Below are 16,840 nucleotides of genomic sequence, written 5' to 3'. Positions count from 1 at the left end.
ACACGCACACGTTTATTCTCAATCACATGTCTTATGATAATTAGATAACAATTAGGTTGTTGTCATATTCTTTGATAACAATTAGGACTATTGACTTGAATGACAATTGTAACTTTAAATATTAATACGCAAAACTAATATATATAGAGAGAATTTTTGTTTTTTGTTTTTTGAAGGATATAATAAATCTTGAATAGAGTTCATATTAATGTGGATTTAGTATTCAAGTAACCATCTTGTTAATCGTAATTTGTTTTGTAATCGTTTCATATTTTGTGAATCCTATTAGGATAAGGATGTTGTATATCATTATCTATTATTGTGTTTGGAATAGGTATCTATAATTCATAGTGTGTTTATATTAAATATTAAAATTTATAATTAAAAAAAATCTAATTTAATATATTATTGTATTAGACGACATTATCAATATTGTATTGGGATACCAATGTATGACATTTATACTTTATAGACAATAATTTATAATATTTTCTTATACGTTAATACTTATTTTTAGTCATGTAGTCGACATTGATATTTATATGCGTAAATCTATATATATATAAACAAAAGTCAAGAAAAGTCAAAACTGAAAATTTGAAAAAATCGAGAGATGTGATTACACGGATTAAAAATAAACATAAATTAAGTTTTCAGGGCTAAAAAGTGTAAATTATTGATGGAAAACCAAAAAGTGTAAATTAATGAGATTTTTTGTACATATATTAATATAATAATATATTTGGATAATGACTATTAGGATTTTTAATTTATAAGTAAATTAGATGATGACATCATCAAAAGTCAAATTGATAAAATCGAGCAATATGATTGGTTAATAAGTCATTAGTTCAACTGTCTTATAGTATATATTAAGATAACAAAAGGGCCTTTTTTAATTTAGGAAATTCTGCTTTTGAAAACCTCAAATTGCCTTTAGACATTCTACATATCTCTTGTAACCAACCTATCTCATCTCTACTCCCATATAAAGCAAATCCCCCCCCCCCCTTATTACATATTTCTATCTTTGAAATACCTTATTTTTCTTTGGACTTTTTTGTTTTTTTTCTTTACATAACTACCAAAAATCCCTAATAAAGAAGACTGCCTTCCCCACCACTGCCGCCGCATTGCGCGGATACCATGCTCGTATATCACATATACGTAGTAGCTTCATAAGTTGGAGGCTTTACAATAGTTGGTGATAATAAAAGAACGACTCGTAAAAAAATTATGGGATGTTTAGTTGAGAAAATACTATTTGTTTTTTACATAAATCTTTATTCTAAATGTCAAAGTTTAGCTAACATATATAAGTATCTCATAATAAAATACGTGGTTGTTATATACCTAAGTTTGAATATAAAGTCTATCACATTTTGATATTTTAATCCATAAAAAATGGGGGTCAATTATTTACCTATCTATACTTCTATACTATATTAATAAACAAACTTGTCTCCCTTCTCTTCAACTATCTACTTTTAAAATACCCAAAATACCCTTAATTTTTAACACATTTTTAACTTACACACTAAATCTTTTTCATATATAAAGTACAAGTCCCTTCCTAAAAAGTAGCTTAAAATAATCTTACTTGGCATAGCTTAAACTCTTTCATTCATTAATTTTTTCAAAAAAAAGATTATTTATGATGTCATGCTTATTTTCACTTGTCCATAATACTAAACTTACTAATTAAACTACAATCTACGGATATCTCTCTTTTACTGTTTTAGATTCCCAAATTCAAAAATATATATATTTCTTTATCATGTATCTAAATCTTTTATGTTTTTTTAATGTATATATATATATATATATATATGGTTTTTTACTAAAATAAAAGACGTTTGTGTTATTCAAAAAATTAAAAATTACTTAAGAAATAAATGAATTGTTTACGAAAGAGCTTTGGAGCATGATCAAATAAGAGAAAGCAATATGGACTTTAAAGATTAAATTGTAAGTTTTGTTTAAAGATTAGATTGGTTTACAGACATACAGTTTAGAGTCGATGACTCATGTCATTTTGGAAACCATGGAGAATGTGGATTGTCAATGTTACTAGGGTCAATATATTACTGATTTCGTTGTATTTTATTTTGCTATTAGTTAATACGGATTGTTTCAATATAAAATCACTCGTCAACTTTCCTTATTTGAGGAGAAACTTTTATATGTTCCTTATTTTAGATATCACAATTTCAGTAAAAAAAAATGTTTCCCACTGATCATGTTATCATGTTATAAAATTATGCCAATTTTAAAGAAAAAACACAATTCAGTAACAAAAATGCATTGATGGTTTTTAAATTAGACTTGGATAAATTAACACATCAAAATGTTTTCGTTTTTGCTTTGTTATTTGATCATATTTTGAATTCATCGTTAGCATTGTATCTTATTTTAAATATTTAGACTTTCTTTTATTTCTTTTTTATCAATTGTAATAAACTTTAACGATATGCTATTTTATAAATATATGTTTATTATATATATTGTCAACTTTTCATATTTAACATCTACATCATAACTGTTATAGCTATAATAAAATATTTTAATATTACCCGGGTATTACCCTGGTGTTTAAGCTAGTATATTTAATATATCCCTAAAATATTTTACACCTATATTTATCCAAACTATCCCATTTATTAATTAATTTAAATACTTTCACTTAATATCTCTATAATATTCTTAATAAAATTATTTATAAAAGATACACCCCTTAACCATAAAATAACTACACTACCATTTACGTCAATTAATTTTAGATTAATAACCACATCGTTACCACCACCGCCACTAGCACCATCCTTTGCCGCCACCGCCGCTGAATTACGCGGGTACCCATCTCGTATAAACAAATTACCTTTTCCCCCATTTAACTCTACCTTTGAATTAGTGAATATACCCTCTACATTTAAACTACCCCACACACCTTATCCTTGAAATTCTGAAATTACCCTTAATAAAAAAAACCCCCACAATTACCTAAAACTCCTATTGTTATAAAATCTCCATTAACCTTAAAATTATTGCTGAAGGTATTGTTACGGATAAAAAAAGCATCTTAATTGTCATAGATTATATTACAAAATGTTTAAACAATAATTACCTTTTTATAACTCACAAAATTACGAACCAATTATGTCCTTTGTATATTCGTATTAAATTTTAAACTTTGACTATTTATTTTTTTAATTGTCTTAGTCTCCTCCCCTACAAATGTAAGTGGTTATTTTCCATGGTTAGTATTTGCACTTCATTATTTTTTGCACCTAACACATGACTTATTTTTAGAATGATATATATTGTTAGATCCTGCATTGACGCATCTCATGGAAGTAAACTGAACGCTATAAACCATTATTGGGGAAATTCGTGAATAACGAACAGATAACCGGATATAAACAAACCTTGAAAGGCGTGTAATCACTTTCAGATTGAATCAAATTGGCGGTTCACCCAAACTATTCAATCAGATACAATTCAGAGAATTAAGAATTTTCTGTGTGTTGATATTTGAGAGAAGAACCAGGAAAAAGAAAGAAGAGAATGATCAGAATTGATTACGGGATGTATTTATCCAAATATTAACTGTCTAAACGACAGTTATTGGGGTTTCACGAATTGCCAATTTTGGTCCCTTAAGTTCCGAAAATTAAAATTTCGGAGGGATTTTTACCACAGCTCGATCCCAGCCAGGGACTGCCGCCCCTTGGACCCGCTCCCAGGGGCGCTGCCTCCGGACCCCCGTACCTTAGGGGTCATAATAAATTCAAATAGGCGTGCACTCTGCACCATCAATCCTATATGATATATTATTATGACGTTATTAATCAAACAAGTTAACCTAATTAAATTAAAATATCCAACAACCATTACGGTGTTTAAAGTGTTATAAACCGTCACTGCTGTAACGCGCAAACACCACTATAGTTATACAATACCCAGATGACCTTTTTAATTGTGATGACAAAATCTATGAGAAAGATACATGTTTGTGCTCTGAGTCTTTCCCGTTGCTAACTGACACGTGTATTGGATTCAATATTGAAATCATATTTTGTAACAGGGTGTAGCTGAATCATATAGCTATGTAGGTAGCATTATTTGAGTTTTTTTTTTCCTGTGAGTTTTATGTTTTTATATTCATATATGCTATGTAGTGTTTCTCATGTATGAATTATATATTCTTTTGATTTTTTATTTTATACATACATATTTCATCGAGTACCAGCTATCACCCGTCAGCTAACACCTACCAGTCACCAACTAGTTTTACCAAATATATCTTAGGTATAAAGATTATATGTTAAAGTATTTTGTAGCTAATTTAATTGAAAAATGGATATAAATATGATAATGGATTAATTTTGTATAGTAATTATTGAATTTTTAAGAATCAAATATAATATAAGAAGTTCTACACTTCTACCGTTAACTTTGGCCTTACCAAATAGTACGTTTGTTTGACTGTCACATTCTACTTTTCTTTATTTGGTCCCCTCAAAGATTAAGTTGGACCATCAAATAGTCCAAAGACTCACCTTATAAAGAACCGGCCAATCAATCCCCGATCCACAAATTCCTTACACCCTTCAACAATGAACTACAAGATGAAGAAATTGTTTAAGCAAGATAACTTTCACCAAATTCCAGGTTCATTTCAATATTGGGAACTCAGATCAGCTGGCGAGCGGCAATATCTTACCGTGGAAGGTCAACCTTTTCTATTAAATATAGATGATATACGGCTTGTAATGTATAGGAAAAACTGCCTCAATTACCCAAATTGGTCTGTTCAAACAATCACAAACAATGAGCCTTACTTGGTGGCTTGCCTAGCAGCTCAAAGAGGGGTTGCTGCTCAACGGACACAATTTGACCCTATTCAATGTATGGGCCAATTAGCTGTGCCTGTATATGATCCGGCTGGTAGTGATGCAGTTGTTGGTGTCATCGATTTCACCACAATCGTTGAGAAAGAAAGTTATGCTGCCGAGTTCATTCATATTGAGTATTTGCTAAAGGTTTGTTTTCTTCTTTATATTTTAAGTCAGAATTGTACCCCCGTCTACGTGCATAAATAAACTTTTACCCTAATACGGACGTTGTCACTTAATTGTATCCGTGAGGACCCAATGATGAATTAATGATTACATTAAATTTATACAAGTTCAATTAACTAATACATCATATGAGAATGTAAGAACACAACTTAAGCAATGCTCGTTGGATTACACTACACGTGAGCAAAAATAATGTCTAAATACATATATTCATAAGGATAAGAAGAATATTGCTTAATAATTCTCGTACGTGTTCTTATCTTTTTTTTTGCAGAAGGCAGGCTTAGCAACTAAACCTATGGAAAGGATGATAAAAGCTGTTTACAAGGGTGATACCATCAAGTTTCCACTCTCTTTCTCGTCCAGAATCACATGCTTATGGGAGGAAGTCAAAATGAGGTTCAAGACGGTGAATCAAAATACTTGTCGAATCAGTTACAAAGACTGCGACAGTGACCTTATTTTTCCCATTTCAAATGACGAAGACCTCTGGGCTTGCATAGCCAAGTCGAGTTCAAACACAATCACCATGATCATCAACAAAAAAGCAAGATAATTATTTCATATCTTTTCCTTTAGCCATTACACAACAAACCAAGTGTACGTCATCATGTTCAACAGATCTCGTGTCTATTTGTCTCGTTAAGGTTTTACTATTGTATTCTCTTGTATTATTTCCTTTTGTCATGGTTTTGTGTTTCTCCAATTTGTAATTGTTTTGTCATGTTAGGAGTGGTTTTCGCCTTTTTCATAATATAGTTTTAATTTTGAATATAGCTAGGTTCGATTTGGGCTGTGCTAATATATGCTATGTAAAAATACACTATTATAATTATAATTATACTGCATATGATTATGGACTTATGCTTCTTCATCTAGTTTAGTTTGAAGCTTTTAATTTCAAACTAAAAGCTGAACTAAAAGCTAAAGCTTATATATATATATATATATATATATATATAATTTCTTATAAAACATATTGAATTCTCCTATTTTAAGAAATTAAACACTTTTTTATATCTAAAATACCATTATTTCTTAATCTTTAGTTCCTTACCTAAATATCCATATTTTTTAATCCTAATTCTCCTATACACCTAATCTATACTTTTATACCATCTAATAAAATAACATTAATGATTAAAAACACTACCAGTTCTTTATCTTTTAAAATATCTTCATTAACTTTTTAAATCAATTACTTTTACATCAATTATATACACCACCTGACGTCGCCTCCATCACCAGCAGTCGCTTCCACCGCCACGACTACCGCCGCATTGCGCAGAAACCGTGTTAGTCTAAACAAATTAAGCTTTTAAGTTTTTAGGAGTTTTTCATGTAAAACAAAAAGCTAAAATTCTTGAAAAGTTCTTAAAAAGTTTGTACCAAATATAGCCGAAATATAATATCATGTAAAGTATGTAGGTATTCTAGAAAAAAAATAACTATAAGCTTGATAAAACTTTGACTTTCGAGGATGAGACAATTGGGGATGTAGCAAGGATTTAAATCTTTTACAAAGGATTTAAATCCTCTACACAAATTACACACAAACATCTTTACATTGCCGACACCATCGTTGACCTCTTCTTTGCCGTTGACATTGTTTTGACTTTCTTCGTTGCTTACGTTGACCCCGTCACTCATCTCCTTGTTCGGGATCCCAAAAGTATTGCCACCAGGTATCTACATTATCATAGAGTATAACTTGTAATATGTTTTTGTTTTCTGCGTAAATGTATTAAAATATAAGGAATTAAGTTGTCCTTTTACTATGTTTTTATTTGTTTTGTTTTGGTGAAGGTATTTATCGACATGGTTTGTAATGGATGTAGCATCGACAATAGCATTCGAATTGCTTTCGTATTTGCTCACTGGAAAACACCGTATGGGCTTGCCGTCTACTGTCTTGGGTTTGCTACGATTTTGGCGTCTCCGTCGAGTTAAGCAGTTTTTCACCCGGTAAGTACTTCAAACACTTGACCCCTCACTTCAACGTGTATGCATAAAATGTTGCTGGTAGCGCGTCCATTTAAAAAAAAAACACATAATTGAAACTAGAGTAGTAAAAGTTGAGTCATTTAAATTTGGTTAATAATATAGTACTAACATTATTGTAATTTGTAGGCTTGAAAAGGATATAAGATTTATCTTTTTTGTTCTGTTTCTAAGCTATAATACTTACATACGTGGCCCGTTATGATAGGTGACGTTGTTTTTGGTGCATTGTGCTGGATGTATCTACTACTTATTACTTTCTTAGCAGTGTTGTATCCACATGAAGGAAGGACATGGATTGGGTCAATAAACCCGAATTTCAGAGAAGCTGTTCTGTATATCTTATACATATCTGCGATATATTGGTCTATAACCACTATGACCACTGTCGGTTATGGTGATCTCCACGCAGAGAATGCAGCCGAGATGGTGTTTATAATCTTTTATATGCTTTTCAATCTTGGCCTCACTGCCTACATTATTGGCAACATGACGAATTTAGTAGTGGAAGGCACTCGTCGTACCATGGAATTCGTAAGTACTAAAATCCTTTGTTCTTGTTTTTGACTCTACTAGTTACAAAGTTCATCATGTGCTTATTGATTTTTATGTCAAAAATGTAAATGCATACCAACTTGAAAGTTAGAATATTCTGTTTGACTAAAAAAGTCAGACTGTCATCAAACTATAAATCTACGACTATAACATGTCAAATGTTTGTTGCATTGTAGAGAAATAGCATTGAAGCTGCATCAAGTTTTGTGGGTCGGAATCGGTTGCCTACTAGGCTTAGAGAACAGATACTGGCATACATGTGCTTAAGGTTCAAGGCAGAGAGTTTGAATCAACAACAGTTGATTGAGCAGCTGCCGAAAACAATATGCAAAAGCATAAGACAACATTTGTTTTTGCCAACAGTTCAAAGAGTTTATTTGTTTGAAGGGGTCTCCAGAGAAATTCTGTTGCTTCTGGTATGAATCATAATCTGATACTTTGACCTTTTACTATCCAAACATGTGCTTTGGTTTTTGGTATGAACCATAATCCCTTATACACTACTTTGACCTTTTAAAAAAAGTCAAACTTATTATAAAAGTGCAGAACTTGCATAGATCTTGCATTGACCATAAGTCTAAAATGATAATTGAAAATGGAATTTTGCATACTTTTCATCTTTGATTAAAACTTTTATGAAATTTATCAAAACTTGATGGGTGTGTGAGATTGTTGAGTCTATAAAAAAGCGTCTTCGACAGTATGAGAACTGTGGTTTTCTTGGTGTGTAAAACAGGTAGCAGATATGAAAGCCGAATTCATACCACCAAGAGAAGATGTAATCATTCAAAATGAGGCACCTGATGATGTGTACATAATCGTGTCGGGAGAAGTAGAAATCATAGAATGTGAAGCAATGGAGAAAGAACAAGTATTGGGTATTCTACATTCAGATGAAATGTTTGGAGAAGTCGGTGCACTGTGCTGCAGGCCACAGTCTTACATTTATCGAACCAAGACCCTGAGCCAGCTCTTGCGGTTCAAAACCATTGCTCTAATTGAAGCAATGCAGACCAAACAGCCTGACAACGTGTCCATCCTAAAGAACTTTCTTCAGGTTTAGTTAGTACTTAGTAACTTCTGTGTTGGATTATTTGATTATTGTGACGTGAAGTCTCTAAAATTTAACATTTAACTAAATAGACTTTGCTTCGCATTCTTGGGTAAATAACTTTATCAAATGATTGAGTGGCTTTTGCTACCATTGGACGGAAGTACGGACCACATCTCCTATTTTTCACTAAGTTGTCACCTGGGTCATTTTTATCTATTAGTTTGTTAAATAAATAGACTGTTAACTGTACTCCACAGCATCACAAGAAGCTTAAAGATCTCAACTTAGGAGACTTATTGTTGGATGGCGGTGAAGAAAGTGGAGATGGAGATCCAAACATGTCAATGAATCTGCTTACGGTTGCTGGTACAGGCAATGCTGCATTTCTTGATGAACTCTTGAAAGCAAGGCTTGACCCTGATATCAGCGACTCAAAAGGAAGAACCCCATTGGTAATTTGCTAACATTTTGGAACCGAAATCATTGTAATCTCTGTATACGTTTAAAAATGTGTTGTAGTTAATATACAGTTTATTTTCTTTGCATCAGCACATTGCAGCATCAAAAGGGCATGAAGAATGTGTTTTGGTTCTTCTAAGACATGCATGCAACATACATCTTAGAGGTATATTTATATAACATGATTAATTTATTATTGTTAATTCTTTGAAAGTAACCTATAGTTATAAAATATGTATGACAGATGTGGATGGCAATACAGCATTATGGGATGCCATAGCCTCAAACTATCATTCAATATTTCGTATCCTTTTCCATTGGGCTTCCATTTCCGACCCGTTTACAGCTGGTGAGCTCTTGTGCACAGCAGCAAAGAGAAATGACATATCAGTGATGAAGGGCCTCTTGAAACACGGTCTGCCTGTAGACTCGAAAGACCACCATGGATCAACAACTATCCAAATAGCAGTATCTGAAAACAACATAGAAATGGTAAAGCTTCTTGTGATGAATGGTGCTGATGTGAATGATCACACTATCAAGACCAAGATCCCTGCAGAGAGTTTGATAGATTTAGTTGCAAAGAGAGAGGTCGGGCACCGTATCATGATGCCAGATCAAGAGCCAATGATGGAAAAAATCGATCATGTGGAAAAGGATACTTTAGGAAACTTGAACGGAAAATTTGTTGGTCGAGTTAGTATTTACAAAGGACTGCCTATGGTAAGGAAGAAAATTGGTTGCACAGAGGCAGGGAAACTTATTATGATGCCAAGTTCACTAATGGCACTAAAGATCATTGCAGGTACATATATTTATAACAGAGTTGCATAATTTCACATTTTTTAGGATAATGTTATGTTTGAGAGAAATACTAAAGCATGTCTTATGCTCCGTCAGGTGAAAAGTTTGGATTCGATGCAACAAATGCAGTGGTTACAGATGAAGATGGAGCAGAGATCGACTCCATTGAAGTGATTAGAGATAATGACAAACTTTTTATAGGAGACATCCGTTAAGGTTTATCCAATACATCTGGATAGATATGCCACAGTATTTTCTAGGTACAAGTTAGATACATATAGGTGAATGTTTCTAATCTGGTATTCTATATCGGAGAAATCCATTGATCGGGACATATTGTAACAACTGTGTTTGGACATGTTTCGAATGCTTGCATAAAGAAGTATGAAGTAATGAAAGTAAAGTTAAACCAGGGGGGTACTTAAGAACACATAAACTAGACACTGTGAAAGCAAAGTTGCAAAAAATAATGTACTGCAGACAAATTTCTCACTTTGAGAATATCAAACTAATGTACCGATGGGTGATGGTATACCAAGTATATATCGAAGTCCTGGACGTGTTTCTTTGCATCGCAGCCCGTGCATCTGTAATAGCTTCTGCAAGCTATTTTAGTGCTTGTCTTTAAACTTCAGATGGCACATACATCATATGTCAAAGGCCAAACTATTACTAAAATATAACTTTGTACATCCGAAGAGCAAACACACCCTTAAGCACTTTGTGTAGCGTTGTCGCTGCATCACGTGAGTGCCGTACTGCCATCTAGAATCTTCCAATAAATATAAAAGAGAGTTCTAAATTCCTTTTTGAAAAAACCACAACCGTTAGATGGAAAGCAAGATTAATTTGTGACTTTTGGATTGTTTCGATGACCTCATCTTCCTTTTTTGGATTTTACTAAATTAGTAAATGTTATATTTAATTAATTAAATAAACCAATCCTTTAATAAACTAACTAATAAATACTATATTTTTCCAAATTAGTATCCAATATACAATTGTTGAGTTACGTTTTTTCCTCATTTTATCTTTCTTAAAGTTTATTATTATTATTTTAAATTTATAACAAACTATATTTGTTATGATTGATTTTTTAATTTTATTTTGGTTTTGTATTTTTGTTATGTTTTTAAACTTTTAATCATCTGGGTTTGTTTTTTTTATATTTATATTTTCTTTTCTTCATTCTGAGTTGGTTTTTGATATACAACATTCCAAAAACTATTATAAAAAAGGCCGGTTTACTTAGGTTGTGTTTCTTTTTGCTTAAGAGGTCTTGTGTTCATACATGCAGACTTATGCCTTGAAGATGGTTTGTTTAGAAAAGAAATTGAAGACCTTAAATCTGCTACTTTTGGCTTAAAAAGGAAGCTTTTCTTTATCTTCACAAGTGTGAAGACACACCATCTCCTCTCTTTTCACCCAGCCACCTTGTGCCGGAGAAAGTCACCCATCTATCTTTTCTTTTCACATACCACCACCAATCGTCAACACTTCCATTCAATCCTTCGTTAGAAACTCAATCCTTCATAGTGTTCATGTCGCTTAAAAAAGGTTAGCGACTTATGTAAGACAACGCTGCTGTTGTCGCTAGTTTTAGCGTCTTACATTCTAATGTCGCAAAAATCTGCAACTTTTTTCTAGAGACTCGTTACCTGATATCGCTAAGGGGGTCGCTAGCCTAAATTTAGTCACTAAATATGTCGCTGAAAGACATTTTTTCTTGTAGTGCATCTAGTATGTTAAATGCTAACTCATTGTAAGAAAACCTAGTATACCAAAGTAGTAATAATAAGGGGGTTGTTTCTCTAAAACCTTTAAGTACTTTTTCCTACAGAGCGTCTTTATATCGAATTAGTTGACATTTAATCTATATAAAATAAAAAAAGTCGACGCCGGGTATCATATGCTAGGAAAGCCTCCAACCATTAAACCAATGGTGTTTTTATTTAATTAATTTGAATCCATAAATTATTAATTGTAATGTCCACCGTTAAACTATTACTTAATTAAATTAATTTTTTTTCTTTAAAATTTATTTTCAAAAAGGCCTTAATCTTTTATAAATAATTGAGATGGGATCTTTTATTTATTCTTAAACTTTAATAAATAAATCTAATATTAATTAAATTTTGCATATTGATATTTGTCTATGAACTAGTTTAATTTCATGAATAATGAAAAAAGATTTTTAATATACAATATTACTAATATAAGATTCCAACATTAACGTTTCTTTTTTTTTTTTTCATAATCATATAGTTATTTGAATGTAAACATTTTTTTAATTACATGATACATAATATTTTTCCATATAATTTCATAAAATACTTTAATAATAATTAAACATATTTACATTCTTTATAGATAGCACAACATATTATCACTAATAAAAATTATAATATATTGAAATTTATTTTTCATTCATTGGTTCTTTTACATACTTTAAGATCGATGCTATTATTCAATATTGCTAAATTGACATATTTGGACACTAAACAATTTACAAGAGCTTTTAAAATCCTCAACAACCATCCCTATTTAGATAGCATCAAATCACTAATTAATAGGAATTTTTTAATTGAGATTCACATTTTTTAAGTATATTATATTTACTTTTTTCTTTTTTTAATTTAAGTTTATAATTTGTTACAACCAATTATTGTAGGTATATATCAATTAGCCACTTGGAAAAGAAAAGAGCAAACAATGCAGTGAATAAAAAGTCTTTAAATAATAAGTGTTAAATTTTAATCTGATTTGAAAAAAAGAAAAAAAAAGAGACAAGTTCAGGGTTTGGCTTTATTAACTTATGTATTTTTGTTTAAGTTGTGGTTTAACAAAATAGTCACGTATTTGGAGTAGAAATGACTAGAAAACTCTTCACGTGGAGGCACGTGTGGGGTTTAACGGAGAGAAGTTGAAGGTCAAAAAGTCAAAAGACCAAATGTAAATCTTGTCCTCCTATAAAAGACTGTCCTTAAGGTTTTTAATTTTAAAGGACGAAAGATGACTCTCTAGATAAACCACAGGGAAGATTTGACCGTTTCAAAGAAATGGAAGACATATCATTTTATACACAACAAATTACTGAAAAATTGGAAGACTCTTTTCTACAGCTTTTCGTTTGGATCATTAATTGGACGACCGCAACATAAGGAAATAAATTTCCAAGCTCGGATTACTGAAAAATATTTTGGCACATACATAATTCTAATTCAAATACACAACAGATGAAGTACCGACATCCGCTAACATATATAAGATGCATTCATATGACAATGTGTGTGATTGATCTTATATAAGATCCTGCCACTATACTTAAAAGTTGAAATGTTTTACTACTCTGGACGTAGCAACAGTTATTAATCGTTGGTCAAGACGATTAATTTGATAGTACTGTTGCTAGCAGAATATCCAAGAAGAGTGTGCAAGTCGGCATCACAAGCAAGAAGTATCAGGTCATTATCTTCATCCTTATATTTTAGGCGGAACATTCTACTCTTAAACTTAAATCTTCGTGCCACCTCGTTTTCCAGTTCCAATAAGCTAGATGAAGTCCAGAACTGAAACTTTATCATATCATCTCTAAAGGTTGCCTTCACAGTCACCATTCTTGAATCTGAGATGTTAGTCTTTTTCGGTGATGCATGAGCAAGACTAGTCTCGCCATGTAAATATGTGTTTACAATTTGTGTTGTATATTCGGGTTCTAATGTGCTCCCATACACATCAGGGTGATCTCTGTTCTTTATTACATGCCCGATTGTCTTATTTCTCCACCGTTTCAACTGCATCATTAGGCATGCTGCTTGGTATATAGAATCTGATTTACAAGGAAGATGACGATGCTTGCCACAACTCCACCACTTGCCAGAAAAACCGTGTCGTTTCCTAGAACAACTCCATCGCTTAACCCTTACCAGCAAGAATACAAGAACAGATATACTAAAACGTACTTTTGAAGGCCTTGACCATGATTTTTGTAACGTCGTTGAACTGGTACCATGATCATCTATTTTGTTGTACTTTGGGAATGGCCTTCTGGGCATATCATGCCCTTGACTAGACTCACTAACTGAAAAAAGAAACAAAATAGACCGCATATATGATTATGCCGAATAAATTAGACATAGCAAAAGACTTCAAACAACCATAAAAAAATCAGAGGACTTGCCTTCAAGGCTCTTGGCAGCTTGATCTATTGTTTTTCCTGTACGTTCCCCAACTGACTCCATTGTAAGAGTGATTTTACGTTTTCTGCCCTGTTTTAGACGGTTGTTTTTTTCTACTGCATCAGTGATGGCTTCACTCGATTTCTTCATGCTGACAGGGGGGTAGGTAAATTTACTGTTTTTACTTGCACCGAGTACATCAACGTTGTCTTTTACAACCTCATCGCGAACCAGATTTTTGGAATTAGTGATGATAGCGCCAAATTTATTTGGATATTTTTGTTTGGGTGACCATTGGTTAGGGGAATTTGCAGACTTGGTATTGGTAACATTAGCTGCCATCGACTCTGAATCTGATGAAACCATCTCCAATATCCTGCTGTTTGTAGTTGCTGTTGAGAATATCGGGGGGTCGATATCTAAAGATAGGCTACTGCCTTCCCTAGCTCCAACTACCTGTATAGATGATGTGTCACCCAGTTCAAATGTAGAAGTTACCTCTACTTTCTGTTTCAATGTTTGCACCACATTTGGTAGTAATATACCATCACGCATATCTAATGGAAGAAAAAACTCTAGCACATACTCATTATTGCCTACAACATTATGCAAATATGTAGCAAAGCAACACGTTAACCCAGTCATGCGTGCATTGTGGACCAACGGGTACACTTCTTCACTAAGTTTGGTTACATCTCCACAAAATGATGTGCCTCTATATGATAGAGCTCTCCCAACAACGCCTTGTGACTTGTCCAGATGTTGTTTTCTACATGCTTTCCAAAAAGGCCACGTGCCCAAGTCTTGGATATGAAACGGTAGAGCAACCGTTGACATACAAACTTTCCCACGACATGTAGTGTCAAAGCTATTACAACTCTTCATTAGAACTTTGTCATGGGAAACAAAACTATTCATTGGGGACAAAACCCATGTCTGACCAAAAGGTAGTTTGTGGATGTAACACACATCTTTCAGAATACTTAATATATTTTCCAACTCATTTTGTTTGTGTTGATTGTGAACCTGTACACAAAGGCATGTCCAGACATAAGCATTTCAGAGCAGAGTAGATTTTGCAGATTTTAGGACAAAGTAGCAAAAGGGTGGGTTAAAAAGACCCAACTCACATTGAAAGTAGGATAATCAAATGCTTGGGGGGTTCTTAGATCCAAGTTCTGCAAATTAACAATTTGGAAATGAGGAAAGCCTAAAGAAGAATATCATTGCAATATGAATTGAGAACAACAATGATTTATAAAATCTAATATATATATACGCAGAAGAAGTTGAACCATATAGTTCAGAAGAAATAAAACCTTGAGCACCCTGTGGAAATGTTGAACCTCGTAAGCAACACTCGTATAATTCGAAGACATCAACAGTTCAAGGACACCAACACACAACCTAGTAGCAAAGTCAAAGACAGGTAAAGCCAAATACCCATGGAGATTGCAACTAATAGCACAATCTTGTAGTGGAAATTGTCTGGGATTGTAATTTAGTAAATCAGAAGTCCATTCTGGCAATCCTCGCCTAAATACACGGGCAAGAGGACTACGGTCTTCTTCTTGATGATCTTTATCCACAAGAAAAGGGTTACGCTCCGAGTGCTTCCTATACAAAAGAAGCCCTTGGTCATCTTTTACCCCTAGACCAAAAGGTTGGTCCATGGTTGTAAGTAACCGGTGTTTCCCAACGGCTTGAGGATACCAAAACTGAACAAGAACACGTTGTTCGCGGAAAGCTAATCGTTTTAGTGCAGATTTTATCTTATCTTGTAATTTTTGTTGATCACTGTTGGCTCTCCGCTCAAGACCTATATAGTTAAGAGTAGTCAGAGCGCCAATTTAATCTAATTACTATTTACCCGTAGTTAATTGGCAAAAAAAATAATAAAATAAAAGAGAGAGAGAGAGAGAGAAAGAAGGAACGTAACTGGAGATTGAGGAAAGAGAAGAGTCAACAGATGGAGAGGCTGGTTCATCTGGTGGTTCTCCTCCGCACTCAGCAACCCAAAGAGAGGTAAGGTATCTGGACTCGCCGGAAAAAGGCCGTGTCGGTGGTTCTAAACATAAATTATTCCTCATCTTATCTGCTATCCGACCCATAGCAGAACCACCACCACCACCACCACCAACATCGGATGATTTAACATCATCGCCATCCATATTAAAAAAATAAATTAAGATTAATATTAATTATAGCCAGATTTTCTTTACATCTAAAGTAGCAGTATATCTTGATATCTTCAATCAATCATGTAGCTGGTTTTCAGACAAAGCATGCTTTTGGTCGGCCCACCCACCCAACTATGCACTTATTTCTAGAGTCATAAAAAAATTAAGGAGAAAAGCATCCAATGAAAATTTCAATTTCAAAACTTTTAAATTATTTTGACATAGAAAGCCACTCAAGTCATTGTTTTTAATGTAAAGAAAACTTATATTGAAATTCTTACAAAAGTGAAGCTGAAAAGTTATAAAAGTAAAGCCGAAAGAGGCTCTTTAACGAAGAACCGATTCACAAACGTATTATAAATCTATCGATATTTATGATTAATTTAGGTATTCAAAAAAATTATTTTTTAAGAGCATTTCTATTGAGAAGTTAATTTAAAGCCTTTTTTTTAAAAAAAACAAAAGTCTTTCAAAAAAATTTTTTTTTTTTATAGTATATAAGTCGAATAACATCTTCTTTTTGAAGGT

General features: G+C 32.8%; 2 protein-coding genes across 2 annotated transcripts; one reads left to right on the top strand and one right to left on the bottom strand.

Moving 5' to 3' along the window:
* The first annotated feature begins 4,616 nt into the window (after positions 1–4,616).
* On the top strand, positions 4,617–10,362 carry LOC122610993 (potassium channel AKT2/3-like). The gene is made up of 10 exons (XM_043783946.1): positions 4,617–5,042; positions 5,356–5,490; positions 6,932–7,046; positions 7,291–7,616; positions 7,814–8,053; positions 8,374–8,694; positions 8,949–9,143; positions 9,241–9,316; positions 9,395–9,955; positions 10,051–10,362. The coding sequence occupies exons 1-10, from the start codon at positions 4,617–4,619 to the stop codon at positions 10,167–10,169; spliced, it is 2,514 nt and encodes an 837-aa protein (XP_043639881.1). The 3' UTR covers positions 10,170–10,362.
* Positions 10,363–13,112: 2,750 nt separating this feature from the next.
* Positions 13,113–16,612, bottom strand: LOC122578711 (protein NLP3-like). The gene is made up of 5 exons (XM_043750730.1): positions 16,072–16,612; positions 15,452–15,951; positions 15,263–15,310; positions 14,135–15,158; positions 13,113–14,035 (listed from the first exon to the last, which is right to left on the bottom strand). The coding sequence occupies exons 1-5, from the start codon at positions 16,301–16,303 to the stop codon at positions 13,323–13,325; spliced, it is 2,517 nt and encodes an 838-aa protein (XP_043606665.1). The 5' UTR covers positions 16,304–16,612; the 3' UTR covers positions 13,113–13,322.
* Positions 16,613–16,840: the final 228 nt, after the last annotated feature.

The sequence above is a fragment of the Erigeron canadensis genome, chromosome 8, assembly GCF_010389155.1.
Source record: "Erigeron canadensis isolate Cc75 chromosome 8, C_canadensis_v1, whole genome shotgun sequence".
NCBI lineage: Eukaryota > Viridiplantae > Streptophyta > Magnoliopsida > Asterales > Asteraceae > Erigeron > Erigeron canadensis.
Note: the sequence above shows the minus strand (reverse complement) of the source record. Positions and strands in the feature narration are given on the sequence as shown.

What these genes read in the sequence shown, in the direction of transcription:
- LOC122610993 (XM_043783946.1), top strand. Translation starts at nt 4,617, where the DNA reads ATGAACTACAAGATGAAGAAATTGTTTAAGCAAGATAACTTTCACCAA. An exon ending in TCAAAATGAGGTTCAAGACG is followed by an intron (nt 5,491 to 6,931) that starts GTGAATCAAAAT and finishes CATCGACAATAG; the next exon opens with CATTCGAATTGCTTTCGTAT. An exon ending in GAGAAATTCTGTTGCTTCTG is followed by an intron (nt 8,054 to 8,373) that starts GTATGAATCATA and finishes TGTGTAAAACAG; the next exon opens with GTAGCAGATATGAAAGCCGA.
- LOC122578711 (XM_043750730.1), bottom strand. Translation starts at nt 16,303, where the DNA reads ATGGATGGCGATGATGTTAAATCATCCGATGTTGGTGGTGGTGGTGGT. An exon ending in ATTTCCACAGGGTGCTCAAG is followed by an intron (nt 15,311 to 15,451) that starts GTTTTATTTCTT and finishes GTTAATTTGCAG; the next exon opens with AACTTGGATCTAAGAACCCC. An exon ending in TTGATTATCCTACTTTCAAT is followed by an intron (nt 15,159 to 15,262) that starts GTGAGTTGGGTC and finishes CTTTGTGTACAG; the next exon opens with GTTCACAATCAACACAAACA.